Source organism: Falco rusticolus, chromosome 6 (assembly GCF_015220075.1).
Source record: "Falco rusticolus isolate bFalRus1 chromosome 6, bFalRus1.pri, whole genome shotgun sequence".
NCBI classification, from domain to species: Eukaryota; Metazoa; Chordata; class Aves; order Falconiformes; family Falconidae; genus Falco; species Falco rusticolus.
Genome location: NC_051192.1, coordinates 85,248,922 through 85,275,147, shown reverse-complemented (window position 1 = coordinate 85,275,147; position 26,226 = coordinate 85,248,922). Strand labels below are relative to the sequence as shown.

Below are 26,226 nucleotides of genomic sequence, written 5' to 3'. Positions count from 1 at the left end.
GGAGGACTTGCACTTAGGCTTCCAGGGGCCTTGTGCAAGGGAAGATTCCTGTCTTCAATCACGGTTCGCAGGCAGTTAATTGCTAAGCTTATACCTAGGAGATCAAGGGAAAAGTTACTAAATAGAAGGAATGACCACAAACAGCAGTGAATAAAGGAGGAGTTCCCTTTTTTCTTGTTTGACAATAGTGAGAGTATGATGACAGCTACTGAGGCAAGTGTGGCGGTGGCCTGAGGAAGAGGAAAAAAATGCTGGGCACAGCTAGATACAAAGCTGTGGTATTTGTCCTGTCTTTGAATCCTGACAGAAACTACACAGTGGTAGATAGAGCTTGTGGAAGAGAAGAGGTGGTGCCTGACAGCGACAGGAGGGAAAGATGCTGTGCACAGAAGACAGTCTTTTCAGATACCTGTTTTCTTCATGGAGTTATGGGGCAGACTATGTGACAGTGAAAGAAAGTAAATATAAGAGAGAGGATGCTTACTATTGCAGGGGAAATACAATCAACGAAGGCATTTGCTTTACTGGAAAATACAGAGAAGAAAGAAGCAGGTGAGGAACATGTAGGTACGCGGAAGGACAATGAATCCCCTGGGAGAGGAACCCAAATCAACCAAAACAGTCCAAGGAAGAAAAAGATGGTGGAGGCTGAAAGAAAGAACAGAAAAAAGGTGGAAGACTGAAAGGGGAAGGACCCAAGTTTACACCACTACAAAGATGGAATTTGTTGTTAAGAGAAATTGACAGGCTTATTATTAGCATGTGCTAGAAATAAAGATTTAAGTTAAGGGCTTGTGGCAGTAAAGATTCCTTATTATCAAAAATTCTTTTGGAATTCAGATACGCTCTTCCCCACTCTCTTGTCACTGCCTTGACTGACTCAGTATTTCCACAGTGCAATGTGTTCCTAGCTCCACACTTCTATTCTCATGTCTCAAATAAACCTAACATGAAGAGGAGGCATATCCTATGACTTCAGATACTCTGGTTGTGTGTTTTGGGATGCTGGACCTGGCTAGAAATGCATAAGAGAAAAAGGAGTCTTTGTGATCTAAGCTCCCCTATATGTGGGTTATTTACCTATCAGTTGTTGGAAATAGCCTTAAGAAACAATTTATGTGATGTCCCACTACTGGTTTTAAGATGTTGGAAGAGGAAAATAAAGTGAATAGCAAGAGGAGTACCAGAGGTTAGGGCAACAAACAGCAAGAAGAAGGGGTTGGAGTAGTGGTGACAGTATTACTTAGACTGTATGTAGCTGAAAGTCAGGAGGAGGACTATTAATTCTTCCAGGGAAAATGTTGTGTTAGCAAGAAACAACTGTGATATTTGTGTATCATTGGACCCTTGGCAACAAAACTAGATCTTTTAGGGATAACAGAAGGTATGACAGAACAAAAATCAGGACAGGAACACAAAAATATTGAAACACTCATGGTGTTTGGGAGGCAAAGGGGGCTGATAGAGGATTAGTTTTCTCAAATGTGATAGATATTAATGAAACAAACAGCAACAGGAAAGATAAAGTAGAACTTGTCTGAGTCAGTTTGGGGACTAGTGGAAGGTGTCCCTGCCCATGGCAGGGGGGTTGGCACTAGATGATCTTTAAGGTCGCTTCCAACCCAAACCGTTCTGTGATGAAGTGAGTTGGTGATGACAGCTGCATCTAGGTGGTCGAGGACTTACATGCGGAGAAGACTTGGCATCTGTCAAGTCTCTGAAAAAAAGTATCTGGAATTCATATCTCAGACAAGAGGGACATACCCAGCTGGATAAATAGCAACTTCAAAGGGGTTATTGGGAACAATCAAAAGCTTGAAAGGAATGGAACAAAATGATTGCTTGAAAAATATTAAGAAGGGTAAGAATAAAGTGAGAATTGTCAGAAGCCCAGCTGAGTTTCCTTACAAAGGAAATTAAAGCAGGGGCTAATGAGAAAGAAGAAATGAAAACGAATGTTTCCACATTTGAGGTGAAAGCAAAAAACCTATCACATACCCATCTGAAACATCAGAAGATCTTTATTCAGCCAGTAATTTCCATTAATGAAGTAGGTACAAAAATATGAGCTGTAATAATGAAATGTGCTGATGACACAAAAAATAGTGAGACTCTTTCAATATGAGAAGGAGCAAGACTAGATGACCTTGAGAACCTAAATAATAGAATGGACTAATTTTAATAACACAACATGCAAGGAGACTGATAGCAGTACTTTCTGCTAGGGGGGAACCTCATTAGTTAGAAGTGACAGTGGATAGAAAGTGCTTATTGTATTAGTTGGCCAAGTCATAAATATGATCGAGCTACAAAAAAAGTTACTAAAATCACACAACATGCCAGGTCAGCTATTCCCTTTAGATACTGCAGATAAAAATATTGGTCTCATCTCATATGAGACAATTTGTGCAATTCTGGTCACTATTATTCAGAAAGGATGAGATTGCACTGCAGGGGGTACAGGGAAGGACTCAAAGGATGATCAGTAAAATAGAGAATCTGTTTTATGAGAGGAGAATAAAAACAGTTCATTTAGCTTAGTGAAACAAAAACTGCAAAGAAGTATATTTTCAGTCTAGAAACACTAAAAGTAAGCATCCGTTAGGACGAAAGCTTTTCAAGCTAAAGGGATTGTACTGTGTGAAGAAAAACTGGTGTTAACTTGAATACGTCAGAACAGACATAGCTATCATGTTAGACAATAAATAGTGTTATTTCTGAAGCACTTATGTGTTCCTCCACAACATTACAGAAGAAACTTGTGAAAACAGTAGAAAGGTAGATTTGTGCAAGGTGATCTGATCATGAAAACTGATTGCAAATGAAACACAAAGTCCAAAAGGGGGAAGAAAATTAATCTCATATAGTCACAACTTTCTTAATGATACTGCTGGCTTCTGTCAAGCCTGGGACCATTTTCACATGTATTGAAAATTACTGATGTAGGTTTATATATTGCTCAGTAATCAAAGTGGTCTAAAAGTCAGCAAGAAAAAAATCAACTGTGCAGAGTGTGGTCTGTAGGTTGTCTTCTGCATGAACAGGGAGGAGGAAAGGAGGAAGTTTTTGCAACATCCATTTTCATATTGCATGGAGACTCTTTCTACTCCAGAGGGAGCAAATTAATGATGAGGAGGACAGCACATTTGAAAATACAGCCTTGGTCATGGCTGGAGCTGTTTTCTCAAAAGGCAATCTTGCAAAATAATTTCAGAGCTACCTTAAAAGCAAGGGGGTGGTTATGTTCTAATTTTACATAATTTAATACAAACCACAATACTCTTACCTGTAATTAATGGTGCCTTTCTACTTTTCCAATTGTCTTTTCTGTTTATCATTTTCCTTTGTTCGCTTCCCAGTGCACACTGCCTGAAGCTTCAATAGTTTTATTGTCACTGAACCTAACAGAGTTCTAGCTGTACTTCAAAAAAATATTAAAAGAAAGGGTGTCCTGGAGATGGAGATGTTTTCTCATATTTGCACTCTTTTCTTCATTTCCTTCCCCATTTGACAAGATAGCCATTTAAATGAGGAGGATTCCACAGAAACACTTTATTTTATTTTATTTTAATTTTGTGTCTAAGAATTGGATCTTTTTCATGAGCCCAGAAAAAGGGATTGTACATCAGGACAGGGCACCTCTTTTGTACAATTTGGGGAGAATGGGGAGAGAGTTTATTTAAAATAATAACTGTGAATATCCTGCTAAGAGGTAAAGCAAGCATTTGCTGGTAGGTGTGAGGTCAATTAAAGGAAGTTTTGGGGTTTTTTGTTGATCTGCATTCCTGACTTGGTGAGTTATTTTACAATCAGTTTATTACTTAGTAGTGGGACACAGCCCTTCACTGTGATAAAGCTGAAAAATGCATTGCAAGAGTATGTTTTACAGCAACATAATTATTTTTAAAAAGACTACTTCACTGAATTTTTCATCAAATTAGTACTGAAAACCTTTGGTGTAATGCAGATTCCAGTGTCAATAGAAAGAAAAAAAGGTACAGCCTGCAAAGGGCAGGAGGACAAGGTAGAGGGATGGGTTTTAAGCACGGGTAGTATAAATGTTCTGTAATCCCTTACCATTCTCTGACTGATGATGAACTACATGTACTGCCTGTTACAGCAATATTGATTGCAATCAGATGATAAAATCATTGCACAAGAGAAAGAAACCACTGCAGTGAAAATGAAAAGATGGAAATGTAATGAATTCTTGATTGAAAAATGATTTCTTGGAATAAAATGAAAAACTCATAGCTGAGGGTTAGTCATGGGAATAACAAAATGCTGGAAAAAAATAACCATTTTTAAATAAAATTCATTTCAAATTATGTATTTATCTTCAACAGCCATCCCACACTTTTCATCAACATTCCTGATGCTGCAAATTTTCCTCACTCACAGCTTTAGCTTTACTTACAATTAATCCACTGGTATTATAGTGATGGAGATTCTTGCTGGAATGCATTAACTTCCTCTCCTAAATCCCCCCTCAGGCAAACCACTTGAAAAATATTTCCTTTGTCTAGGGGACACAGTTTAGTAGCTCTCTTTTTACAGTGAGATAGCAGTTCTTTTGGAGTGATTTATGCATGCTATTCAAATACAAAAAATTCATTAAATTATGTTACGTTAAAAGATCTGAGATGTGCATTTCATTACTTAGGCACCATTGTGTAGGGGAAAATGTAGGTCTAATCCTGTTGCTGTTAAAGCCCATGCTTACAGAAACATTGAATCATTGTGGTGTGGAGTTGCAATGAATGTGAAGTTACTAGGAGCTGAGTAACTTTTGACTTACAGATACCAAACAGACCTTTCAAACTCATGGATGACCACATATACCTTTAGTATTTTTATTAATCACACAAATAAAGTTGCTACGTGCTATTTCAAAAGAAGTAGGATCAGGACTTTTGGAGGGAAAACTTCACAGCCTCTGAAATAGCCTGTTTCAATGCTCCACAATCCTAACTCTTTGAATGTAATCATAATACCCGACTTAAATCTCTGCTGCAAATTCATCTTATCTTTGTCCTTCCTCTAGTTGTCACGGTGGAACAATGGCCACCAAATCTTTTATGGCAGCTTCCTACGTTTTAGAGTGCTGCTGTAGTGTTCCACCTTGATCTCTTAATTTCTCAATTTACTGCCCTGTTTCTAAGCCACATAAACGTCATTCCTTTAGCTTTCCTCACAGCTGGTATTTCCTAAACTCTTCTTGCTGTCATACATCCCCCCTGGTTGATTGCCCTTATCTTTCGTGGGCTACATGACCAATGCCAAAGCCAGTACTACACTTGCTGGGACTTCACCAGAACTGGGTTAAGTGGAATAATTCACTCTTTGTCAAAGTCATCTAGTACACCGTTGACTCTTTAGTTTGTGATCTCCCACATTGTGTTCTGCCTACACAGTAATTTCCCTTTCTATATTTAACTTTCTGTCCTTGTTAGATTTCTCTTTCCAAAGTGGTGTTTGTATTTTGTCTGGTTGATTTTAGGCTGTTTCTTCAGTTTTGGGGGCCCATTTTTAGTGTTATTTTCATACTTAAAAGCACTTTGCCACCTCCCCCAGGCTGATGTCACTGCCAGACTGTGGCAGTGCACTCATCTGCCGTTACCCAGGATGTTCATGGATGTTGGGAATAAAAGTGGCCCCAGGACAAAGTCCTGTGACTCTCCTCTGGAAAAACCTGCCCAGAATGGCAGCAAACCACCAATTACTGAACTTTGAGAACAATTTTTCAAATGCTGTGCACCTACTGGCTTGCTAATTACCTCTGGAATGCACTGTCGTGGCTTGCTTAGGAAAATGCTGTGTGGGACAGTGTCAAAAGCTTGTCATTGTCAAGATGCATCATATCTGCTATTTGCACTTATTTGCTAGAGCAATTATCCTGTCAGAGGAGGAGATTAGCATCAATTGGTATGATTCCTTTCATGACAAACCCATTTTGACTGTTTTTTAATAATTATCATCATCCTCCAGGTATTTACAAATTCTTTATTTAATAATTTGTTCCGTTTCAAGGGGTGAAAGTTAGGTTGACAGGTATAAAATGCTTTAAGTCCTCTGTCCTCTCTTTTAAAAATAAGTCTTGCATTTATGCTTTTTGAAAGTTTGAACCTTCCTTGCTTGCTGTTATTTCTTGAAAATGATCATCAGTGATTCAAACATTGCTTCAGCTAGTTCTCTGAACATTCATGGTGAATTTCTCACTAATACAGCTCACATAGCTCACTAACTTAAACACCTCTAATGTCTTTTTCCCCTAAGTATCTCTAACTTCCTGCCCCCCACCCCCCCACCCCCCACCCCACCCCCAGTATCATGGGATCAAAGGCTGGGCTCTCTAAGCTTGTACTTGACAATCCTGATACCATTCTGCGGTGTGTGTGCTTAGTGTCAAAAAATTGTTGTAATCAGCAAAGCATGTGTGCTTATGTACAGCCCTGCTCAGCCAACGTGTGGGTACATGATTAAATGCTTCTGAAATCACTGGGACTTGCTACATTACCAAAGTTAGCAAGACTTCACACCAGTGGCTGCTCTACAAACAACTGCACATGGCTCAGCTGGGGATCTGGTGTGATCCCCTGTACTAAATTGTATTTGACTGTCTACTCGCTGTTGGAAATTACATCTTTTTCTGCATACCGGGATAGAAGGAGAGAGCATGTTGGTGGGGAAGAGAGAAGTAAGCGTGGTCACTGCTGGATGTGCTGGGCTGCTGCTGAGGTGTTAGGCTAGGATGTGTGCCAGCCTAGCCTCAAGCACCGAGCCTTGCCTTTGGCCTCGGGCAGATTGCTTGGGTGAGCTGCATGCCGAGCAGGGAAGCGTGTGCAGAGGTGCCTAAGCCATGCTGGTCCTGGGTACACGAGCAGTACAGCTGTACCGGGATATCTGTGACTCTGGTGACAAGCCTTGCTTCTCAGCTGAACTCAGTCATTCAGATGTGGCAGCATGCTGCTGTGTCTCCGCTTCTTTTGGGACCGAGCTGGTGTGTTTGTACGGGGCATACCACGCTGGTGGATGACCTGGCACTATTTGGTGTCTGCAGGATGCCTCTAGATCTGCATCGATACCCTCCTTGGCCCTTTTTAACCTGCTTTCAGAACCTCAGTATCTGTAGTGATGCTCTGAGATGAGCTGTAGTGGTTGAAATAGGGAATAGATACAGTAAATTTAGGCAGCCTTTTAAAAAATGAGTTTTAGTCTTTCGGGGCTTCCTGTGAGCTTTATCTGACCAAATGTAAGAATCTGAAGTACAGCGGTGGATGCCTACATTTGAGAGAGTTGTGTAGGTTCCCCTTTTAACCAAGGAGAGTGATCAGTTTATCTTGTCCTGAGACAGTTGTCAAAAAGAGGTCTACAAATGTCTTTTTTCTCTTTTGATTCTAAGGGAATCTAGACAGTCAGCTCAGGTGTCTATATGGCATTGTAGTTGCCTGCATTCGATGAGACAAATCTCTGGCTTATTCTAGTAAATTTTGCACACTATGTGTAGCCATACCCTCAAAAATGCATACCAAATACAGTAAATAATGAAAGTATCAGTTCATATCCACGCCTGCTTTTTTTCTCATTTCTCTTCCCCACTCTTTCATCTGCATTCAATTTTATTTTATTAGACTTTAATTTGCTAGACTGATGAATCACTTTCTCCATGGTTAGTGCTTGCTCATTCCTGGTTTGTAGATGGTACAGACTGCAACTTTGTATGTAGGATTTGGTTGAGTGGGAGGGGAAGCATGTGCATAGGATTTTAACAACTTCTTGCAAAGGTTTGCTAGGCCACCACCCAGATACCTCGTGACCCAGCAGTTGTTTGTGGACAGCAGGATGAGTAACATAAATCAAAGGTAGGCAGAGAGGACTCTTTTGTATACCCTGTGAAACGGAACCCTTCGCTCACTACATTCCCTGTCCTGCCTGTTTGCACAGAGCAATTCTGTAAGTTGTGCTCTGAGGACTACTGATCGTATGTCTATGAGTTCACAATTTGTTTAATATAGCTTTTTAAAGCACACTACTATGAGTATCAGGGCTGAAAAATTTCCCAAGAACATTGCTTCCTCTGTTTCACTGCATATTAAAGCAACATCAGTGGAAGAGCTAAAGCAGCCAGCCAGGAAACTGTTAAAACACAAAGACATTGGCACTGAGCTTTACTTTTCCCTGTCAGAGTGAGCTGATTTCACACATGCAATCCTTTAAACCGATAAATCAATGGCAAACTCGTGACTTTATTTGCTGTAATGAATCAGTTGTATTGCCCTGTTCTGCAGCATATCAAACAGCAGCAAATCTGGTTTCACTGGCCAGTGCACTCCGCCTGCTTCAGTGCTGCAGTGAAGCTCTGCTTAAAATAAAAAAATTCTTGTTTCAGCTTGATAAGGCATATCAGATATTAACATTTGTTACCTAGTGACACTTCACTTGGTGGTATTTGGTACTGGCCAACAGAAGTAGCAGAGTTGTGCTAGCTCTGAATTACCCATCTAACATATAGCTATGACATTTTAAATTTTAAAAAATATCGAAACAACTCTAAAGGATGTTCCCAGGAAAAAATGCAGTCAGTTAACAAATGGTGGCATTGAAATGTTTTTATTAACTTGCTAACCAAAAGGTCTGGCTGCCTTTTTGGAGCAAGGTGTAGCACACTGCTGAAAAAGACATCAACATCCCAAAGTCAGAGCTGAGGGTTTACTTGGAGGATTGTGTGTGGCACTCACCGGCATCATTTTGCTCTGGTTGGTGAGTGTCTGCCTGTACCAAAGACTAAAAGCTGAAGGACCTCAAAACAAGTTTCTGTGAAATCAAAGCAAGTACTGTTAAATGCATTTTGTGTTAGTCTGTGGGCTTCTTTATACCTATCAGGCTCTACGTCTCTGTGAAGTTATCCCTAACTGGGAATAGCTCTGGGAAGGTGATTACGTTTCTGAAAGTCTGCTTACTGTCATCACAGCAGCTGCACTTGCAGCACCATCCTTTATAAGGATGCGGTGCATTACCTTCTTAGCATCAAGCAAGCAGAGTGTTGGTCTGTAATGGTTATACTGTCTAGGAGCCCTGATCATGGGTAAAACCAGATTGAATAGAAGGATAGCATTTGCTTCAGAGAATTTTCAAGCTAAATATCAAATGAGTCAAGAGATGACAAATGAACACAAGCAAAGGGAATGAATCGAGGAGGTAGTTAACAGATAAGATCAATTCTTGCCTTCCTCCCCTTCCTAACCTCCTAGATGGGCTGTAGGAAGTTACAGAGAACTTGGGAAACAGCATGGACCTCAGATAGTCTAAGTGTAAAAAACCAAGCATGATTGTTTTTCTGCATATTAGCCACAAAACAAAAGATGCTTTGGGCTGGATTCATCTGGTCAAGTGCAGATATCTAAAAAAATGGATACGACTATTGAAGCCATTTTTTTTGACCAGTCTATAACCAGTGGAGAGAAACAAGCAATTGTAGGACATCACCCATTTCATCCTAAGGAGAGCGCTAAAATAGATTAGGTGAACTGCTCTCTGAAAATGCCTGTCTTCCCATTGACTGTAGAGGTAGCCAGACCAACCAGCTTGGACACTGTCCATCTGTACCACAGATGTCTAAAGCTGGGAGGAACTGAATCCCACTGTGGTATCTTCTCTCCTATGCACTTGTGCAAGGGTAAAATATCAATAACCTATACTTCTTGACAGCTTATTATTGAAGTGCATCCAGAAGTTTGCATGGACAAAATAATTCCTTACTGTTGAAGCAGGGAGTGATCCCCTAAAGCATTTCCCACTGCATTTTCCATGTCTGTAAAGAGGACACACGCACCATCTAGACTATTTGAACTAGGAGATTTTATTTAAACTTTTCTCAGCTCTTTCGTTTTATAGTCCAACCTTAGCTAAGAAATAACCTGGACCACAGAGCAATATAAAATAGCATCTTTAAAATTTTTACTGGTTTTTGGACCACCTTCCGTGCCCTCTCCCTCCCCATAAATTTATAGCTTAGACCTTTGCAGTCAACTTAGATAGACATTTAGCTTAAATTTGAGGCATAACTGTGATTCATGGCTGGCCCTCTGAGGACAGTCACGTAATGTTGCTGGCAGTGGATGGCTACTGTTCTGCCTCTTAGAAGTGGCTAAACTTCAACAATGTGGGAAATCAACTCTCAATATCCAGCTTTCAAAGCACTGTAAGATCTATGTTGAAGTGTTATTATGTAAATGTAAGCCCTTTTTATTTCTGAAAGGCAACTGTACGGAGGTGGGCAACATTGGCCTGCTTTACTTTCCAATGTGGCATTAATTATAATGCACTAGCCCATTTTCCATGCACTGAGTCACACTGATAACCAAATACCGCATGTAATTCCCTTCATTTTTTGCTCTGAAAGTCTCTGGCAAATGTGAAACATATGCTACACACTGTTCCTCTGGAGGGGCAAGTGGCTGAGTGAAGGAATTGTTTAGATGTGTGATCAAACGAGACCACTGTGAGTGTGGGAACTGACCTACAGCACCGCATAGACCTAGAACTTCATCTGGAAATTTTGGTGAAGCCAAGAACATCAGTTTGAGGTCTGATGTCTTCAGAAAAATGCCCAAGTGGGTGGAGTGGGAGGAGTTTGAGGGAACAACTTTACTCCTCCAAAGCCAGTATGAGATGGCGAGTTCTCTGGGGCAGAGGACTGTCTCTGCTTGGTCTCGATGTGGGTTCCTTAGCTGCTGCTGCAATATGGTTCATAAGTATGGTGGATTTTTTATTCAGCAGAATAACCTGGCAGCCAGGTTTCTCTCTGCAGTGACACCAGAGAGGGTGACAGCAACCTGGTAATAAACCTCTTGGTAATGTGATAGAAATAAGCTATTTTCTTCAGAATCCCTTTTCCAGTTACGTTTCTATGTCAGTGCATTTTTTTTTATTATCAGCACTGTAGGCTGCTTCTTGCTTACTGCAGTTTGATTGGAATTTGATGAACTTCAGCGATTTTTCTGCTTTCATTTGTAAAAAGCAAGAAATACAGTTCTATGAAATGTGAAAGCAATTCTTAATAGAAATGTCCACTAATGGAAGAGGTGATACGGTGAGCACATGAACGTGTTCAGATTTCGGGCTAGGAAAAGATAAGAGCTAATTGTCTGAACAATTATTTCTGTATTAGATAATGAGAGTTGCTGAAAGTGCTAGTTGTATAAATGAGACATCCTGCATTATTGATCAGGCTTCTTTGTTTTAGCTGCTCTGGATATACATTCCACTTTTACATGGCAATTTATCAGATCTAAACCTGACATGAAATGATCCATTCATATGGTAATTTTTTTTTTCATGAAAAAAGCTAAATACTGAAATATGTTTAAAGTAAGGCTGCATTATTTATCTCTCATGGACTACCCTTATGGTGCAGGAACATTTTGACATAATCAGTTTGATCAGCAGTCTATCTAGTCTAGTGGTTTACCCCTGTCTGATAATAAGCACTTGACGTTTCAGGAGTCTAACAAACCTGGTTACTTCAACTGCGCAATGTTATATGTAGCAGGAATAGTCCTTCCTGACCTTGTGAGCTGGTTTAGTCATCATATGAGGTGTCGTTACTTTTATTAATTAACAGTAGAGATAAAGAATATTGAAATACAATCTCTAAAGCCCTTGAGGTCAAACCTACACGTTAATGGCATTTTGTTTGCCATTCCACAATGCTGTGACAGTTGTAATATTATCTATTCTAATTTTGCTCAAAGAAATTGGATTTCAAATAAACCTATTCCAAATAGAAGCATGAAAACAGAGCTAAACAAGCCATCATCCTGTTAGAACCATAAGTTGCCTAATAATGTGTCATCATTAAACATTTTGACTTTGACAAGTTACAATAAAAAAGGGGGAAAAGCATGGTATTCCTTATAATCTTACTATTTTTCTTCAAAGGCACAATTTTTACTTAGCTTTGGTGAAATAATTATCATTGCACATATTTCTGAAATGCAATTATCAGTAATGTTAATTCCTTTGAAAACAAAAAAAAAAAAGATATGTATTAGTGAACCCACTTTACACTATGGTTTTAGAATAGGAGAGGCTTTGCAGTCAATTATTTATGTGCAATAAGTACTGAAAGCCTTATTATCTCAGAATAATCAATGTTTGGCTGAAGGTTGAGAACACTAATAGCTAATCTTAAAAGTCCTGATCCAGTGTCATTTGAAATAATGGCAGAACTCCCATTGATTTTATGTGAAGGAAGATGCGGCTGAAAAGTATTGCTTTGAGAGATAATTTTAGATAATCAGTTGCCAACATCTGTAAAAGAGCAGAAAGCTTGACTTTTGCTTTCCACATATTATGGTATGAAGTATTTCAGCAGACAAGAGCTCCTGACTGCAGAATGGTGTATATCTGTATTTTCTGTTGCCTTGGGGAACCTTGTCTAAGTGTATGTCTACTCAGCTGGTGTTCCTGGCTCTGGGAATAAATGGATTGCAACTGGAAAATTTACGAGCAAACTGGGAAGGAGAGGGGAGACTCAGTGAAATATTGAAATACCTGTATATCTTTTTGTTCAACATGCAAATTACTTCTTTTTTCCTTGAATCCCCAGCAAATTTTTCTCTCCAGGATATGCTCTCTCTCATTCTGGTGGGGCCATTTGTTGTTATCTCTCTTCAGCAACTCCGATAAGTTGCCTGCATCAGTGCAGAGTAGCTTGTAGTATGTGGGAACCTCTCTCCTCCTGGTATGCCTGGGAGATAACATGAGAAATGAAGGAAGTGACACCAAAAATGCAAGAGATAGTACCAGTGCTTCAGGATACTTTCTGGTGCAGGGTATGGTGCAGGCTTGGGCTCGTGTGTGCTGTGTCAGCTTGCAGGGCAGGGCTGGCCAAAGAAGCCAAGGAGGTATTCACAGATTGCAAGGGGATAGGAAAGAGAAGCTTCTGGCGTTCAGCGAGCCATCCCATTCTCAGGTTGGGGGGCTGCTGTTTTCTGAGTTTGGTGAAGGGTGGATTTTGGCTGTGTTTGGAGGAAGTTCTGAAATGTGATTTGATTATTATTTTTTTTTAAATTCCTCCAGAACTCAACCTGCTTGTCCATCCAAGCCAAAAATGCTATCAGAACTTCATTCCAAAGGCTGTTACTTCTCATTTGCTTATCTACAAAGAGTAGGAAAACCAAGAAAGAAGGCAGGAATGGTTCTAATTAAATTAAATTAAATTTTTAGAAAAGTAGGTGTGCTCTGTACTGTCTCTTCTGTTGGGGCAAGGTATAGGAAACCTTGTATTGCCCTTATTAAAAGTAGGTAGATTCTGTTTAATAGCGCTAATCTGTGACCATGCTTGTGTGGGTGTGTCTGTTTATTGATTAAGTGGAGTTATTTTGAATGGAAGAGTTTATTTTCTGAAGCGAGGGAGCCCTTTCCCATTCTTTTGCTGACAGCAGGGATGCCCAGCACTGTCAGTGCTGAATGGCAAAGTAAAAAAGCTTTCCTCTAGGGAAGAAGAGGCGGCATCAGGAAGCAGCCTGCAGATAAGCAGATATCACTAAGTAGGGAAGTAGGACAGATACCCTGAGACAGCATCTGGCAGAGCAAGGGAAGAGACATGAACTCTCCTTTCCAGAGAAAGCCAGAGAAGGAGCTGTAGGGACCCAGCTCCTCGAAAAGAGCCAAAAGTTCTGAAACTCCATAGTATTTAGGTATCAGCTCACACTGATTTCAGTCTTAACAAGTGCTATATTTAGTTTCATTTACGGTTCTTAGTAAAGTCCCAGTCCAATTTAGGAACATAGCAGCCTCAAAGAAACTTGAACATTTTAGCAGTTTGTTACCTTTCTCCACCCCTGAATAGGAAACAAAATACTGACCTTGCCGAAGCATGTTTGATGGTCCAGTTTGGTGCACGTATTTGCCTATCTTTTCATCCATATACTTATACAGGTTACAAAATCATATCAGAGTGTATCAAAAAACCTGTTAGAGTATTGTTAAGCGATTTGAGAACACCCTGTTTGATAAACTGGAGCCCCCCCTCCCCAAAACAGTGAGCCACATTCTCTCATTTCTCATTCAGTCACACATTAAGACAGATTTGACCAAGTATTTTTAGTTGGAGATTTGGAGCGGCTAAACTAAGAAATCCTCTTAATAAAAATAGGAGCTTTTTTTAAACTGTCTTTTATACCAATGTAATTCCATTGACTTCACAAGATTTATTCCTAATACATTCTGAAGGAAAAGAGTACCAGGTTGTGGGCACTTTTATTTTTCTTTTACACTGTGGGGATAGCCTTGTCACTGTGCTTGAGTCATTCTAATGAAAGAACTATTTTGTACAGCATTTCCTTTTTACTAGTTGATGACATACTGCAATACACAAGCAAATAAGTACCAAATATGAATATATAATACAATCATTACTTATTTTCCTGCTGATGAAGATAGTTTTCTGGGTTTTGTGAAGCATCACAAGTCATCTTGGGTTTCCCTTTGGACTGCAAGCTGGAGTGAGTATGAGATGGGCAGCACAGAGCCAAGTCAGAGGCACTCTGTAAACTTAAGCAATTTTCATCAATTTGGTTTGAATGACAAGAAATATTAAGCTTCTGCCTTCCAGGGGAATATTTCTCAGTAAACTATGTTTACCAATAGCTTTCAAATGTCAGCCTTATGCTTTTGTTATTAAATGAAGCAAGACTGTAGGGAGAGAGACTTTTTTTATTATTATTTATCTTTTATTAGACCAGCTCATTTTGTTGGATAAAAACAAGACAAGCTTCCAGGTACAGAAATCTGTCTTCAGTTTTGAAACAGAAGCCAATTTCAAGCTGAGCGTAAGCTGGGGACAATTGTTTTGAGTTTAACTTTGTTATAGTGATCAGTTGAACAAATAGAAGAGAAAGAGGTGTCCAACCCCTTGAAGCAGGTGAGGATGTTAGTGAAGTCAGTGATAAGGTTGCAATAAATGTGTCTGAAATAACTGAGTCAGGGGGTGCTGCCTGTATTAGAAAGAGAGTCAAGGCAAGGGACAAGAAAAGAGAACCACAGAAATCTGGACAGGTGCAATTCATCAAATCTGCCTATATAATAAACATTCTGGAAGAGACTGAATGGCAAATCAAAGCCTCATTTTCATAGAACATAAGAAGCTACAGGGGTCCCATTCAATATTGCATCTCCAACAACGAGTGACAAAAAGTAGGTGCTTAAAAGGTAATTCTAAGCCTTTTGATGTTTAGGAGTTTCTTAAAGCTAATAAAATGCTCGTAAATCTTTAAAGATGAGACAGTGAGCAGTCCAAGCTAGTTACCCTGGGCTCTCAATGGTGAAAAATAGGTGCACTGGAAAAGTAACTTGGTCTTGTATCAAAACAGATGTTTAAGGCTATTTCTCTCCATTGACTATAAAGGCAGTCTAGAGCAGTAACTCAGGTTTAGACAGCTAACTTCTGAAGTGAACTTCTGACAGCTGAAGTGACTCTCCTTCATGCCTCCAGGACCTGAAAACACAACAGAGTTGCAGGAATGGCCTTAAGAATGACCCAGGACTGTCTGCATTGCCAGGGGCTGTTCCCGGTAGGCTTTGGATGTGTGCCTCCCCTTTGGGAAGGGGAAGGGAAGAGCTGAGTGGATGCAAGCCCTGCTGTGCTGCTTGGCCTCGGTGCCAGAAGGTAGAGTGGGACCTGTCTTATTTAGCCAGCACTGGCATAGACTCTGTCACTTGGAATTGAGGACATAAAAGTCCCTAAGCTTTTAGAATCTGCACCCTAGTGCAGTTTTCAGAAGTGCCTCCATTGCATTAGCTTTACTAAAAACAAGATGAGATCTTGCCAGAAATCTTACCTTTATTAAGGTAATCTTTCTGTATTTATCCCTGAATTCATTCTCTGGGCATTAAATTCAAATGGAGATTCATCTTGTAAATGTTTGTATAGATCACTGCTGCTCTTTGTTTTGTTATTCTTTGCTAAAAAAATGCCATTGCTGTACAAGTGTTTTATTTTTGGTTGGTTGTTTGTTTTTTTTAAAAAAAATATTATTCTCCAGTTTAATAAGAAGCATTAGGAAACCTTAGTAACTCTTCCTTTTTTAAAATGAGATTGTGTTCACTGAAGACTGCAGCAAATGACTGGATGCTTGATATTTGAGTTCCCCAGGAAACTCATACAGCGTTGGGTTTGTGCTCGTAAGCTGACCTTTCTTTCATTATATAAGGAAAAAAAAAATCTTTGTGGAAGTCAAGTTGCAGATAAGATCAGCATGGTGGGCTGGTAATTACATAAAGTAATGTTCAGTCATTAGGTAAAATGTACAGTTGATCCTATGGCTTAGATGTGGGCGAGGAATGTAATCTAGCTTTACTGGTATAAAAGAAAGATGCAACTTTTTCATACATCAGTTTCAGGAACGTACATCCAAGCGTCAAGGACAATTTACCTTCAAACACCATCCTGCAGTTTCTCAGCTGTCTGATTTATTCTTGTTGAACAACTGAGGTAATATATTTTTAAATTTTTGTTACTGTTAAAGAGAAACAATTGCATGTGTTTTGACATTCTCTTCCCCTTCTCTCCAAAAGTTTTCTTCTCCTTCCATTCTGTCAGTTTTTATTTTGAAACTTAACTTAAGGATTGCTTTTAGACTAAAACATCAGTGCTTTTGGTTAAACTAGCTTTGTAAGTAAGAGAAAACAAGGTTTTAGAATTGTACTAATGTTTGTATTTTGTGATTTCTCCTAGGGTCTAGTAATTCTTAATCAGTAACGTGTTTTTCTCCTTGGTCAACAGTGTTGCTGTTAAATGTTGAATGTTACACTACCTGTGGTGTGAATACATCTTTTACAGTCTTTAAATTGCCAGTCGTGATTAAACATGTTAAGGGAAGGGAAAAAAAACCCCAAACACGTTAGTGAAGGTTTCTCGGTCTTCAGCAGTTTGCTAGCCGATTGCTGTGTGCATGACACTGGGCTGCAAGTGGAGCACTGGCAGTTGTTCATTGTAGCTGTCACACAGCGGTATCTCGTGTCCAAGCATCCCAGAAAGAAATGAACACTATGTGCAAAGTGTTTTAACTTCTGTTGGATATGACAATACCACCCTATGAAAAAGTATGGAAGGACATCCCAAGTTTACGCTGAAAACATCAGGTTATTTAGCACAATCAGTACAAAGGATGCCCGCTGAACAGAGCTTGCGGGCATATCTGTTCCAGGATATGGACCACAGGGTTAGATGAGGGATTCTGATCCAGTGGAGCCTCAGGTGAATGTAAAAGCATCCACTGAGTCCCGTGTGTACCTGAACAGAAGACCTGTTTGCAAATACAGATGATCCCCTGTCTTTGTGATGGTAACTGGTAACATGACAACTTATTTACAGGAAAAGACAAGATATTGTAAATAATGAGGTGAGACTTTTAACTGCTAGGGAAGACTCAAAATTACCATTTTTCCGAAGAGATGCTGAAATTCATGCATTATATAATGTTCCAATCGCTTAAGAAAGATAATATTTAATAGGGCAAAGTAAAAGCTTCCTTTGATGGTGAGATGAAATGTAGTTAGTGTAGACATTAACTGTAACATGTTAACATGTTAGCAGCATGGGCACAGTCAAAGAACCAGGTAATACCATTAGGAAAAATGGCTGTTGCAATGGAAGAGTAAAGGAGACCACATCTGGGTGTTAGTGACAGCTAGCTCTTTGGTGGTTTTGGTATGAGCCTGACAGTCCGACTCAATAGAGGAAGTGCAAAACTGCAATTTCAATTCCCCTTTTGGTTATTGTAATGTAATGTAAGTTAAAGAACTTCCCTCTGGGATTGCCTGAAACACTTGTACCAAATCGTAGCATTGTGTGTTCTTGGAAAAATTGGGATGGAGAGTGCCACCGTGCCTTCAGCAAAGAGCATGAAATCACGGAATAATCAATCAAGGGTTATTCCTGTGGATGCCATCTCACTGGAGCCATTGGCACATCCAGACTATCAGAAGGCTCAGGATGGCGTGGAAACAGGTAATTTGGAAAAGGCTGTCTGTCTTCTCCTGCTGGTGCATGAGCCCCTCCAGCCGGCTTCTCACGCTCCGGGGCATGTCCCCTTGGATAGAGCAGGGCTTGACATTAAACTGTGGAATTGTGTCCCACTGTAGACAAGTCTGCCGGCAGTCACACCCCCTCCATGAGGCTGGAGAGAGTATATATAAATAACCTTTAAAAAAGCCTTATTTACTAGAGAGAGGGATCCAGACAATTTATTCAGCACAACTCCATAGATGCAGCTGAGCTCACTTCAGTTCCCAAAATGTTTGGCAGGACCGTAGGAGGCTGTGGATCTAAGTGGTGTGAGGGATCACCTTTCTCCTGAGGACACAGGTACTCTTGTTGAGGGAACAGGGTGCAGAGAGCTGGCAGCTGCTTCTCAAAAACCTGAGAGCCATGTTCAACATTTCCATGGATCTACCATGTTAATGGCATCCCCCGTTTCCTTTGTTGCCTGTTGACTAACATCACAAGACTATTTCTCGTACTTGAATGGGGTTTTGGTAAAAGCTCAAGCAGAAATGAGTAACTACAGGTTGCGCTCAGCCTGCATGTGTACATACATACATTGAACTGGCTTTTTGATACCTCTTCCAAATGCTTCTTTCCAGTGCTTCCACAGCTGCTGCCCGCGGGTTTTCTTCTTCATTACTGGCTCCTTTCAACTCCTTTGTGCTCTGTTTTCTGCCAGCATGAACTGACTCACTGGGCAGGTGGGAGGGAGGAAGCCAAGTTACTTGTACCCAGAACCCAGCCCTTGCCATTCATTAATTGCAACCTCATTGGCCTCTTAGCCATTCAGTTTAGCTGGGCTTTGGATTGGTCTCTTATCTCTAGTTTTTGCCATCTTAAATAGAAAGAGGCTTGTTTCCACTTTTGCACATCACTCCTGCTCATAAACTTTGTTTCTTTCCACTTTGCTAACCCCAGTCAGGCAAGGGCCATGTGATTGTCATCCTGCATTTGGTTTCATCCTCACCTGCCAGGGCATGATCTTCTTCTGATTGCTGCAAGGATGGAGCTGTCTTTGATTTTTTTTCCGGGTTTCAAAGCTAACTTCTAGGGCCTGTGCTCCGCTGCCATGTGAACTGCTGCCTTTGATGACTGTACTATAGGTCTGTTTACTCAATGAACCAAGACCTGACCTGTGCGTAGCAGCCTCACATCCCTATATATCTCTGGAAATTTGTGTAGTGATGGAGCATCCCTTGCTCATCAATACAATTTTTTGCACACATGCAGGTGTGCCAGATAATGATATCGGGCAAGTGGCTTCACTCGTTGGACCACCTCAGGTTTCCCTCTCCCTCCAGATGTGCGCAGGCATTATTTGAACATTTGCATCATTGTGGCAGTCCTTGTAGGGATTCTGCTGGGTAGGTGCAAAATCTACAAAGAAATGCATTTCCATTATGTGAAAGCTATCTTTGTTTAATTATACTTGATTTTCTACCATCTTTCCCGGTTTGGGTTGGCAGTGCCTTCTCTGATCAGTATAGCATGCTTAAATGACGTCTACACCAAATCTCAAGATCAATTTCTTTGTTGCTGGCAGAGTTGTCCTTCTCATTGTCTCCTCATTTTCAGAAATATTTGGGGCCATAATTTGATCTGTCCCTGGATAATATTTATCATGGAGCAGCAGCATTGACTGGTGTATTTGGAAGAGAGCCTCTTAAGTAGTTAAGGACTGAATGCCTTTTTTTTTGCTTGCTTGCTTGCTAAGCACTGTAGTTTTTTAGTATCTAAAATGTATATATCTGTTGTCAGCTTGGGGCCTTATCCCACAGATCAGTCATTAGCACATCATGCTCTTGTGTGACAGTTTTAGTCTTTTGAAGTCAAGGGATCAGGTGATCTATGCAGGCACAGAAACACTGTCCAGAAGATCCAGTTGCAGTCTGGAGATGCCCTCAGCACTGCAGCTCCGGCTGTGCCCAGACAAGTTGTGGGTTAGCTCCAGGCATGGCCTGGGGCATTGCCTGCAGAGGTGGAGAGAGACCTGTGTGTTCGTTTCTGAGAAGGCAGGTAAATAGTCTGGTGATTGGAAGCTGCTGGCTTGGGATGCTGCCTGGGGTGAAGCCAGTCACCAACAACTGGGGCCAGCGAAATAGGCACTGCTGCTCCTCTCTCTTCAAGGTGAAGGTGAGCGGTGCTTAGCCCAGAATCCCTCACACGATCATCTGCAAGGGCAGGGGAAGTCCCCCTGTTGAAATGTGCTCTGTGACTCAGCAATAAGAAGACCCTGAAACTCAATCCCCCAAGGCAAGGCTGTCCCCCAGCCAGCCAGGCTGGGCGAAGGAGCGCTGCTGTCTCTGTCACCTGCACAGGCTGCCCTGCTTTGGGAATTTAATACTTCAACATCCTTTCTACTCCTTTGCATATATCCTATATCCTCTTTTGTCCACGGACTCAATTAGTTCACCATGGGATATAAGTAATTCCTGTTCATCTCTAAAGGGCGGGCTCAGCTCTATGCTTTGGAAGAAAATAGTTTTAAAGGGGGAAATTCTGCTTTCTGAGTGAGAGATTGGGCCAAAATGGTCTTTGCTTGGGCACAACAGAATTGTCAGTACAATAAGGAGGCTTTAGTGCTTGAGAAGGAAGGTTACAAACTTCATACCTAAATTACTACATTTTAATACTGACAAGAGCAGAAGTGAGGCTCAGTGTTTTTTTTATGTGTTCTTAGCTCAGCTGAATCCATGATTTTTGAAAGTAGCGTTAGCTGACCAGTTGTTTATGACATGGAGATCTGAAAATATGTGTGGCATCTTTAGCCTAACTTAGATCCTGCCTGACCTTCCAGTAAGGGAGGTCCTCCCATAGGCACACAGCAGTTCTCTGGCTCAAAATAAACAACAAGTTTTTATGACCATTTTTTTTGTCTGAGCAGGCTCGTACGAAATACTTTTTGGTAACTACCACAGGACCTTTAAAATTATTCTGAAGCATCGTGCTCATCTTCATGTAGCCCTTACTTAGTAGATCTGATGTTTGGATAGAGAGAGAACTGAGGTTTCATTCCCCCCACCCTGACCAGGAAATCTCATTGTGAATAATAATGAAAAAAGTAGATTAATTTAAAAAAAAAAAAAAAAAAAAACCAAGCAGATAATTTTGTATGATATTCATACTGTTACAAACTATATATTCTGTATCTTTAATATTATGGTTCCCCCAGTTATTCGTATCAGAGATATGCATTACCCTGTGGCATAGATTTGATCTGGATCAAATATAGCCACACAACTACATTTCTGTTGAATTACCCAGAGAACAAGCGATATGCTATTTATGGCCACTTCATCTTGTGCGCTAGCTGTAGAAGGACAGATGTGCAGTGCTGCATGTAGCCTTCTTGCACAACATTAATCTATGGAAAAAAATCGTAAAAGTTTGAGCCAACCAGGATATATTTATATCAAAGCAGCTTTCTGTTACTCAGAGCCCAAAAGCCAAGGTGCTGCCACAGTAAAATGAAGCCTAAGAGCCTAAAAGACCCCTGACCCTGGGTGGTGGAAGTGGCCCTGGGGCTGTTTCAAGCCCTCCTGAGCTCGGTCTGGCACTGTGTCTCCCCAGGTGCTCTGGAGCACGGTGTGCAGTGCCTCTCTAATTACATAGATCGGAGGAGCTTTCTCCCGCCAAGGGACAGGACTGTGAAAATCCGTTCATGGGGACTTTTGCACTAAAGAGATCATAGAATCACAGAATCATTTAGATTGGAAAAGACCTTTAAGTTCATCGAGTCCAACTGTTAACCTGGCGCTGCCCAGTCCGCCACTAAACTGTGTGCCCAGACATCTGCCTGTCTTCTTAATACCTCCAGGGATGGTGACTCCACCACTTCCCTGGGCAGCCTGTTCCAATGCTTGACCACCCTTTTGTGGAACGAAATTTTTCCTAATATCCAGTCTAAACCTCCCCTGGCACAGCTTGAGGCTGTTTCAGGAAATTATGTCCTGATGTGAAATTATTTTCTCTGAAATTAGTCTCTCCATATCCCAGATTCTGCAGATTCTTTCTTCTTCTCCATAAGCGCTTGCTGGATTTATCCAGTCTACCATAAATATTAGACAGTTATGACATTTGATATTCGTGTGTTGTGGCTTATGTTAATATTCAGAAAAAAATTGTTAAGGCCAGAAAGAAAGGCAGATTTTTGTTCTTGTGATGAAGGCAATTTTCTAAGCCCATAAAATGCACATCAGTACACTGCATTTTCAGTTTCCAGTCCTGGTTCTAAATTGTCTCTGTTACTTGCACTGAACGCGCTGTATCGGTGTGTAGCCTGGATACCAACCAGTACTACACCCAGTTCAAAACAGTCCTTTAAAGATGTGTGTGTTTGTGTTTCCAGACAGATCATGGATTGCTACGGGAAGTATGCAGCTGTCACTTTGACCATTTTGTCTGTATTTCTGCATCTTCTTCATGCTTTCCCCGATGGAGAGTTTCTCATGCAGGGTAAGCTGCTCTCAGCATTCAGGAATAGGGCAATTAGTCGTAAAGAGTATTAATTAAGTTTTCACATGTTTTATAAATGTGGTCATAAATCTTATCATTCAGTTGCGTTTATTGACACTGAGATATGCAGGTATAATAAATCAAGGTAATTTTGCTATGAGTATGCTTCCTATTTCTTCTCTAAACTTCATTTCTTCAGGTCAAGAGTCTCCCAGATGACTGTGCCTTCATGTTGACGTGGGTGATCTTAATCCTTGAAACATTATCAAATAGAAGCGTTTTGGTTTCTTGTACTCCTGAAATCTAAATGGCAACATAATGTCAGGAACAGCAGAAGCCTGGCTTCTCCTCATAATATGCATAATATTTTCCCTCTGTAGATCCCAGAATATGGGATGTTGGTGGTGTAGCAGTCTATAAAAGGGGCGTATTAGGAAGATTTTATTATTTTTGGGGGGGCGGGGGATGCGTGTGTTTGAAGGTTGTGGTTTTTTTTTTATTCGGCCTCAAACTGAATATAGGAAAATGCAGCTACAAAAATCTCGGGATCACTGGGCATTTTAAAAACTTGATAACAGAGTCTTGCCTGAAAACAGGGAGCGTCTGAGAAGCACTACAGGTCATGCTGGCGCTATTTATCTCTAGCTAATAGGAAGTTCTCTCGGGACAGCTAGTGCAGTAGGACATACAAAAAGCCCTCCACAACTGTCAACAATAGTGAAAAGAAAAGCAGAAAAGATACAATAATGCTTTTGCCTTACCTAGAAAGCCACGGTCTAGTTTTACAGCTGGTGTGTGTTGCAGAGCTGAAGGACCTTGAAGAGGGGATCTTTGGTGTCTGTGACTGTTCTGCAGACAGCAAGCAGCAGAATGTAGCCAGTGCTTCCTCTTACTGCCCGCACTTTCCCTTTCTTCTTGGAAATGAAAATACAGCTGGAGACCGAGTAAAAGTCTTTTCCTTATATTTTTATGGCAGGTTGTCCAGAGTGCAAGCTAGGGGAGAACAGATTCTTTTCCAAGCCAGGAGCACCCGTTTACCAGTGCACTGGGTGCTGTTTCTCCCGGGCCTATCCCACTCCGATGAGGTCCAAGAAGACCATGCTTGTTCCAAAGAACATTACATCAGAAGCAACGTGCTGCGTAGCAAAGGCTTTTACCAAGGTGAGGGTGTGAATGAGACCCGTTTAAGCTTCTTTTAGGATGCAGTGTGTTTGACTGAAGCAGTGAATAGAAACGGATATGTTTTTGCTGGAGGACATTGGAAAACTATTTGAGGGAAGCATCCTTGGCATTTATATCCTTTGCAGTTGGGTTCTTTCTTTTTTCTCAAGAGGAAATTAAAGTGTCAACCAGTACTGAGTCTGATATTAAGTTGGGATGTGGAAATTGGTGCAATGCCACTGACTTCAATGAAACTGCTTTGTCTCATGACACCTGCAGTTCTGGTGGTGGACTTGTCCCCTCGTTTCCAACTCTCCTACATGTGCACCTTGCCCTTAAATGCAGTGTGCATTGGATTTTAACAAGTCATTTTCCTTGCTTCTTTCCTGCATAGGCAGGAGTTCTCCAGGAAGGTGGCTGGTCAATACTATCAATTACATATATGGGAATGAGGGACCAAAACCATCTGTGCTCATTAGATTAACTGAGATTGTGTTTTAATAATATAACCAAGAGGAAACTGTAAGCGTGTGCAACTACTTTGAGCATTTAACACACTCATCTGCAAGGATCTTTTAAAGAGAGATTCTGCTAAAGTTGATTATATTGGGAGTGATTCTGCTCCTGGTAAAGAAACTTTAAATTGGATGTAATAAACTGTGGGCTAGTTGAAACAAGCTATGGTGTCTATCCTATGGTGATCTGAATCAGGCTCATTAAGTGTGTCAACTGGAGGCTCAGTTCAGTTGGCCACTCACAGATCTGGTGCCATTTGAGATACCCTGGGGTGCTGAAGACACCTGTGTATGGCTGGCAGACAGGACCCATAAAAGACCTTCTAGAGTGGCACCTGGAGGGTTGACGAGATCCCCTCTGACATCTCAAATGGCAATTGACAGCTCTGTGTGTGCAGCTGAATGGAGCGCTGGCGCTCCACTGGCTGTGATGAGAGCCCAGATACCTGACTTACCTACAGCTGAACCCATCCTGGCTCTTCATCTGAGTAGAGCATAAACCTTTTTCTAGACCACCAATATCATACTTGCCCTGAGGCAGCAACTAGAATTTGATTGACATTAAAAATGAAGATGACTTGTTGTGTTTGTGGCCTCAGTTTTTTTAATCCCCATGTGAAATATTATGAGGACACTTCCTGATTTTTCATAGATTGGTTACTTGACATCTTTTGAAAATTAGAGACTTTAAGATATGCCAAATTAAGGACACCAGACTATGTCACTATTGAAAACCTTCTCTTTATAGCTCCAGAAGTCACTGATGATGTAGCTTCACAGGCTGGCATCCAGAGGCTGTTCTAGTACACACACCCCAAGGAGTCTGTGTACCTTGTGGCTAAGAAAAGGGCTCCAGACAACTTTCACTTGAGAATGCTGGTTTTACTGTGTAGCTAAATCTAATTATTTGTTATATGTGTGTGTTTTCTTTTTTTTAAGATTACCCTTAAGGACAATGTGAAGATAGAGAACCATACAGACTGTCACTGCAGTACCTGCTACTATCATAAATCCTAAAGCCAGTCCGTTTGTTAATGATCAAGGACAACGGTGAATGGATTTCAGCTTTTATAGCACCGCTGTGTAAAATCTTATGTTTTCTGGTCAAGACACTGGGTAGTCCTTTGAATAAGATGGATGGCTGTTTTATTTCCTCTTTGCTTCTTCATGCATATAAGTAAGTTTAATTATTTCCATTAGGGATAAAATACAGCACTTGCATCACAACCAAACGCTTGATCTATTTTTAAAATAAACTGTCAGTTAGATCATCAATGTTTCTTGAGGAAAAATGATGATTTAATAGCTTAAAACAAAAATGATTCTGCTGCAGTTAATTTCTAGATTATTTTTTTTTTGTGGGAGAGGGAGGGAAAGAGGAAGGGAGGGATGGGAAAGTGGACAGAAAAAGAAGCAATAATTTCCCCTTATTCATTTAGCAACTAGATTTTTTGAAGACTCAACAGTTTGGTTCTCCTGTTTCTCTTCTGGTTTTTTCTTTACCTTATGGGCAGAAAGTGTTACAGTGTATCATCTATGCACAGTGCTCTGTCTTTCTGTGCCATCTTTTATTTTTCTTTGAAGTTAATCTCCTCCCATATAGACGGGTAAATGGATGCAGAATCAGTCATTATAAAGGATTTTACAGTTTCAGGTAGCAATGTGGAATAGTGGAATAGAGGAGCGGTGCAATAGTAATAGCTGTGTAAGGTGTGTCTGAGCAGCATGGTACAGGGCTTTAGTAATACCCAAATACAATGTGCTGGACCCAGATACACAAATGGGAAAGGCAGGAATTATGTTAGATGAGAAGAGAACCACAGAATATGTACTCAGAATCCATGACCTTAATAACATAAACTGGGATTTTAGAGATAGTATTTGTTCAGTTCTGGTGGGTTGGATTCAGGTCTCTGGAGGAACGGCTTGCAGGTCTGGAGCCCACCCATGGGAACCGAAGTGAGTGAATTCGCCTGCTCCTTTCCCTAATTTTTGGGGTGAGAACACCAGCCTTGCTATGGTCGTTAGCTGCAAGGGTTTAAA

At 40.7% G+C, this 26,226-nt stretch overlaps 1 protein-coding gene across 1 annotated transcript; it reads left to right on the top strand.

The window, feature by feature from the left end:
• Positions 1–16,399: 16,399 nt before the first annotated feature.
• On the top strand, positions 16,400–25,520 carry CGA (glycoprotein hormones, alpha polypeptide). The gene is made up of 4 exons (XM_037392556.1): positions 16,400–16,498; positions 22,401–22,507; positions 23,484–23,668; positions 25,123–25,520. The coding sequence occupies exons 2-4, from the start codon at positions 22,408–22,410 to the stop codon at positions 25,198–25,200; spliced, it is 363 nt and encodes a 120-aa protein (XP_037248453.1). The 5' UTR covers positions 16,400–16,498; positions 22,401–22,407; the 3' UTR covers positions 25,201–25,520.
• Positions 25,521–26,226: the final 706 nt, after the last annotated feature.

Bases quoted from the DNA above. Each gene is read 5' to 3' on its own strand.
- CGA (XM_037392556.1), top strand. From the start codon at position 22,408: ATGGATTGCTACGGGAAGTATGCAGCTGTCACTTTGACCATTTTGTCT. The intron at 22,508-23,483 runs GTAAGCTGCTCT...TTTTTATGGCAG, and splicing joins TGGAGAGTTTCTCATGCAGG to GTTGTCCAGAGTGCAAGCTA. The intron at 23,669-25,122 runs GTGAGGGTGTGA...CTTTTTTTTAAG, and splicing joins TAGCAAAGGCTTTTACCAAG to ATTACCCTTAAGGACAATGT.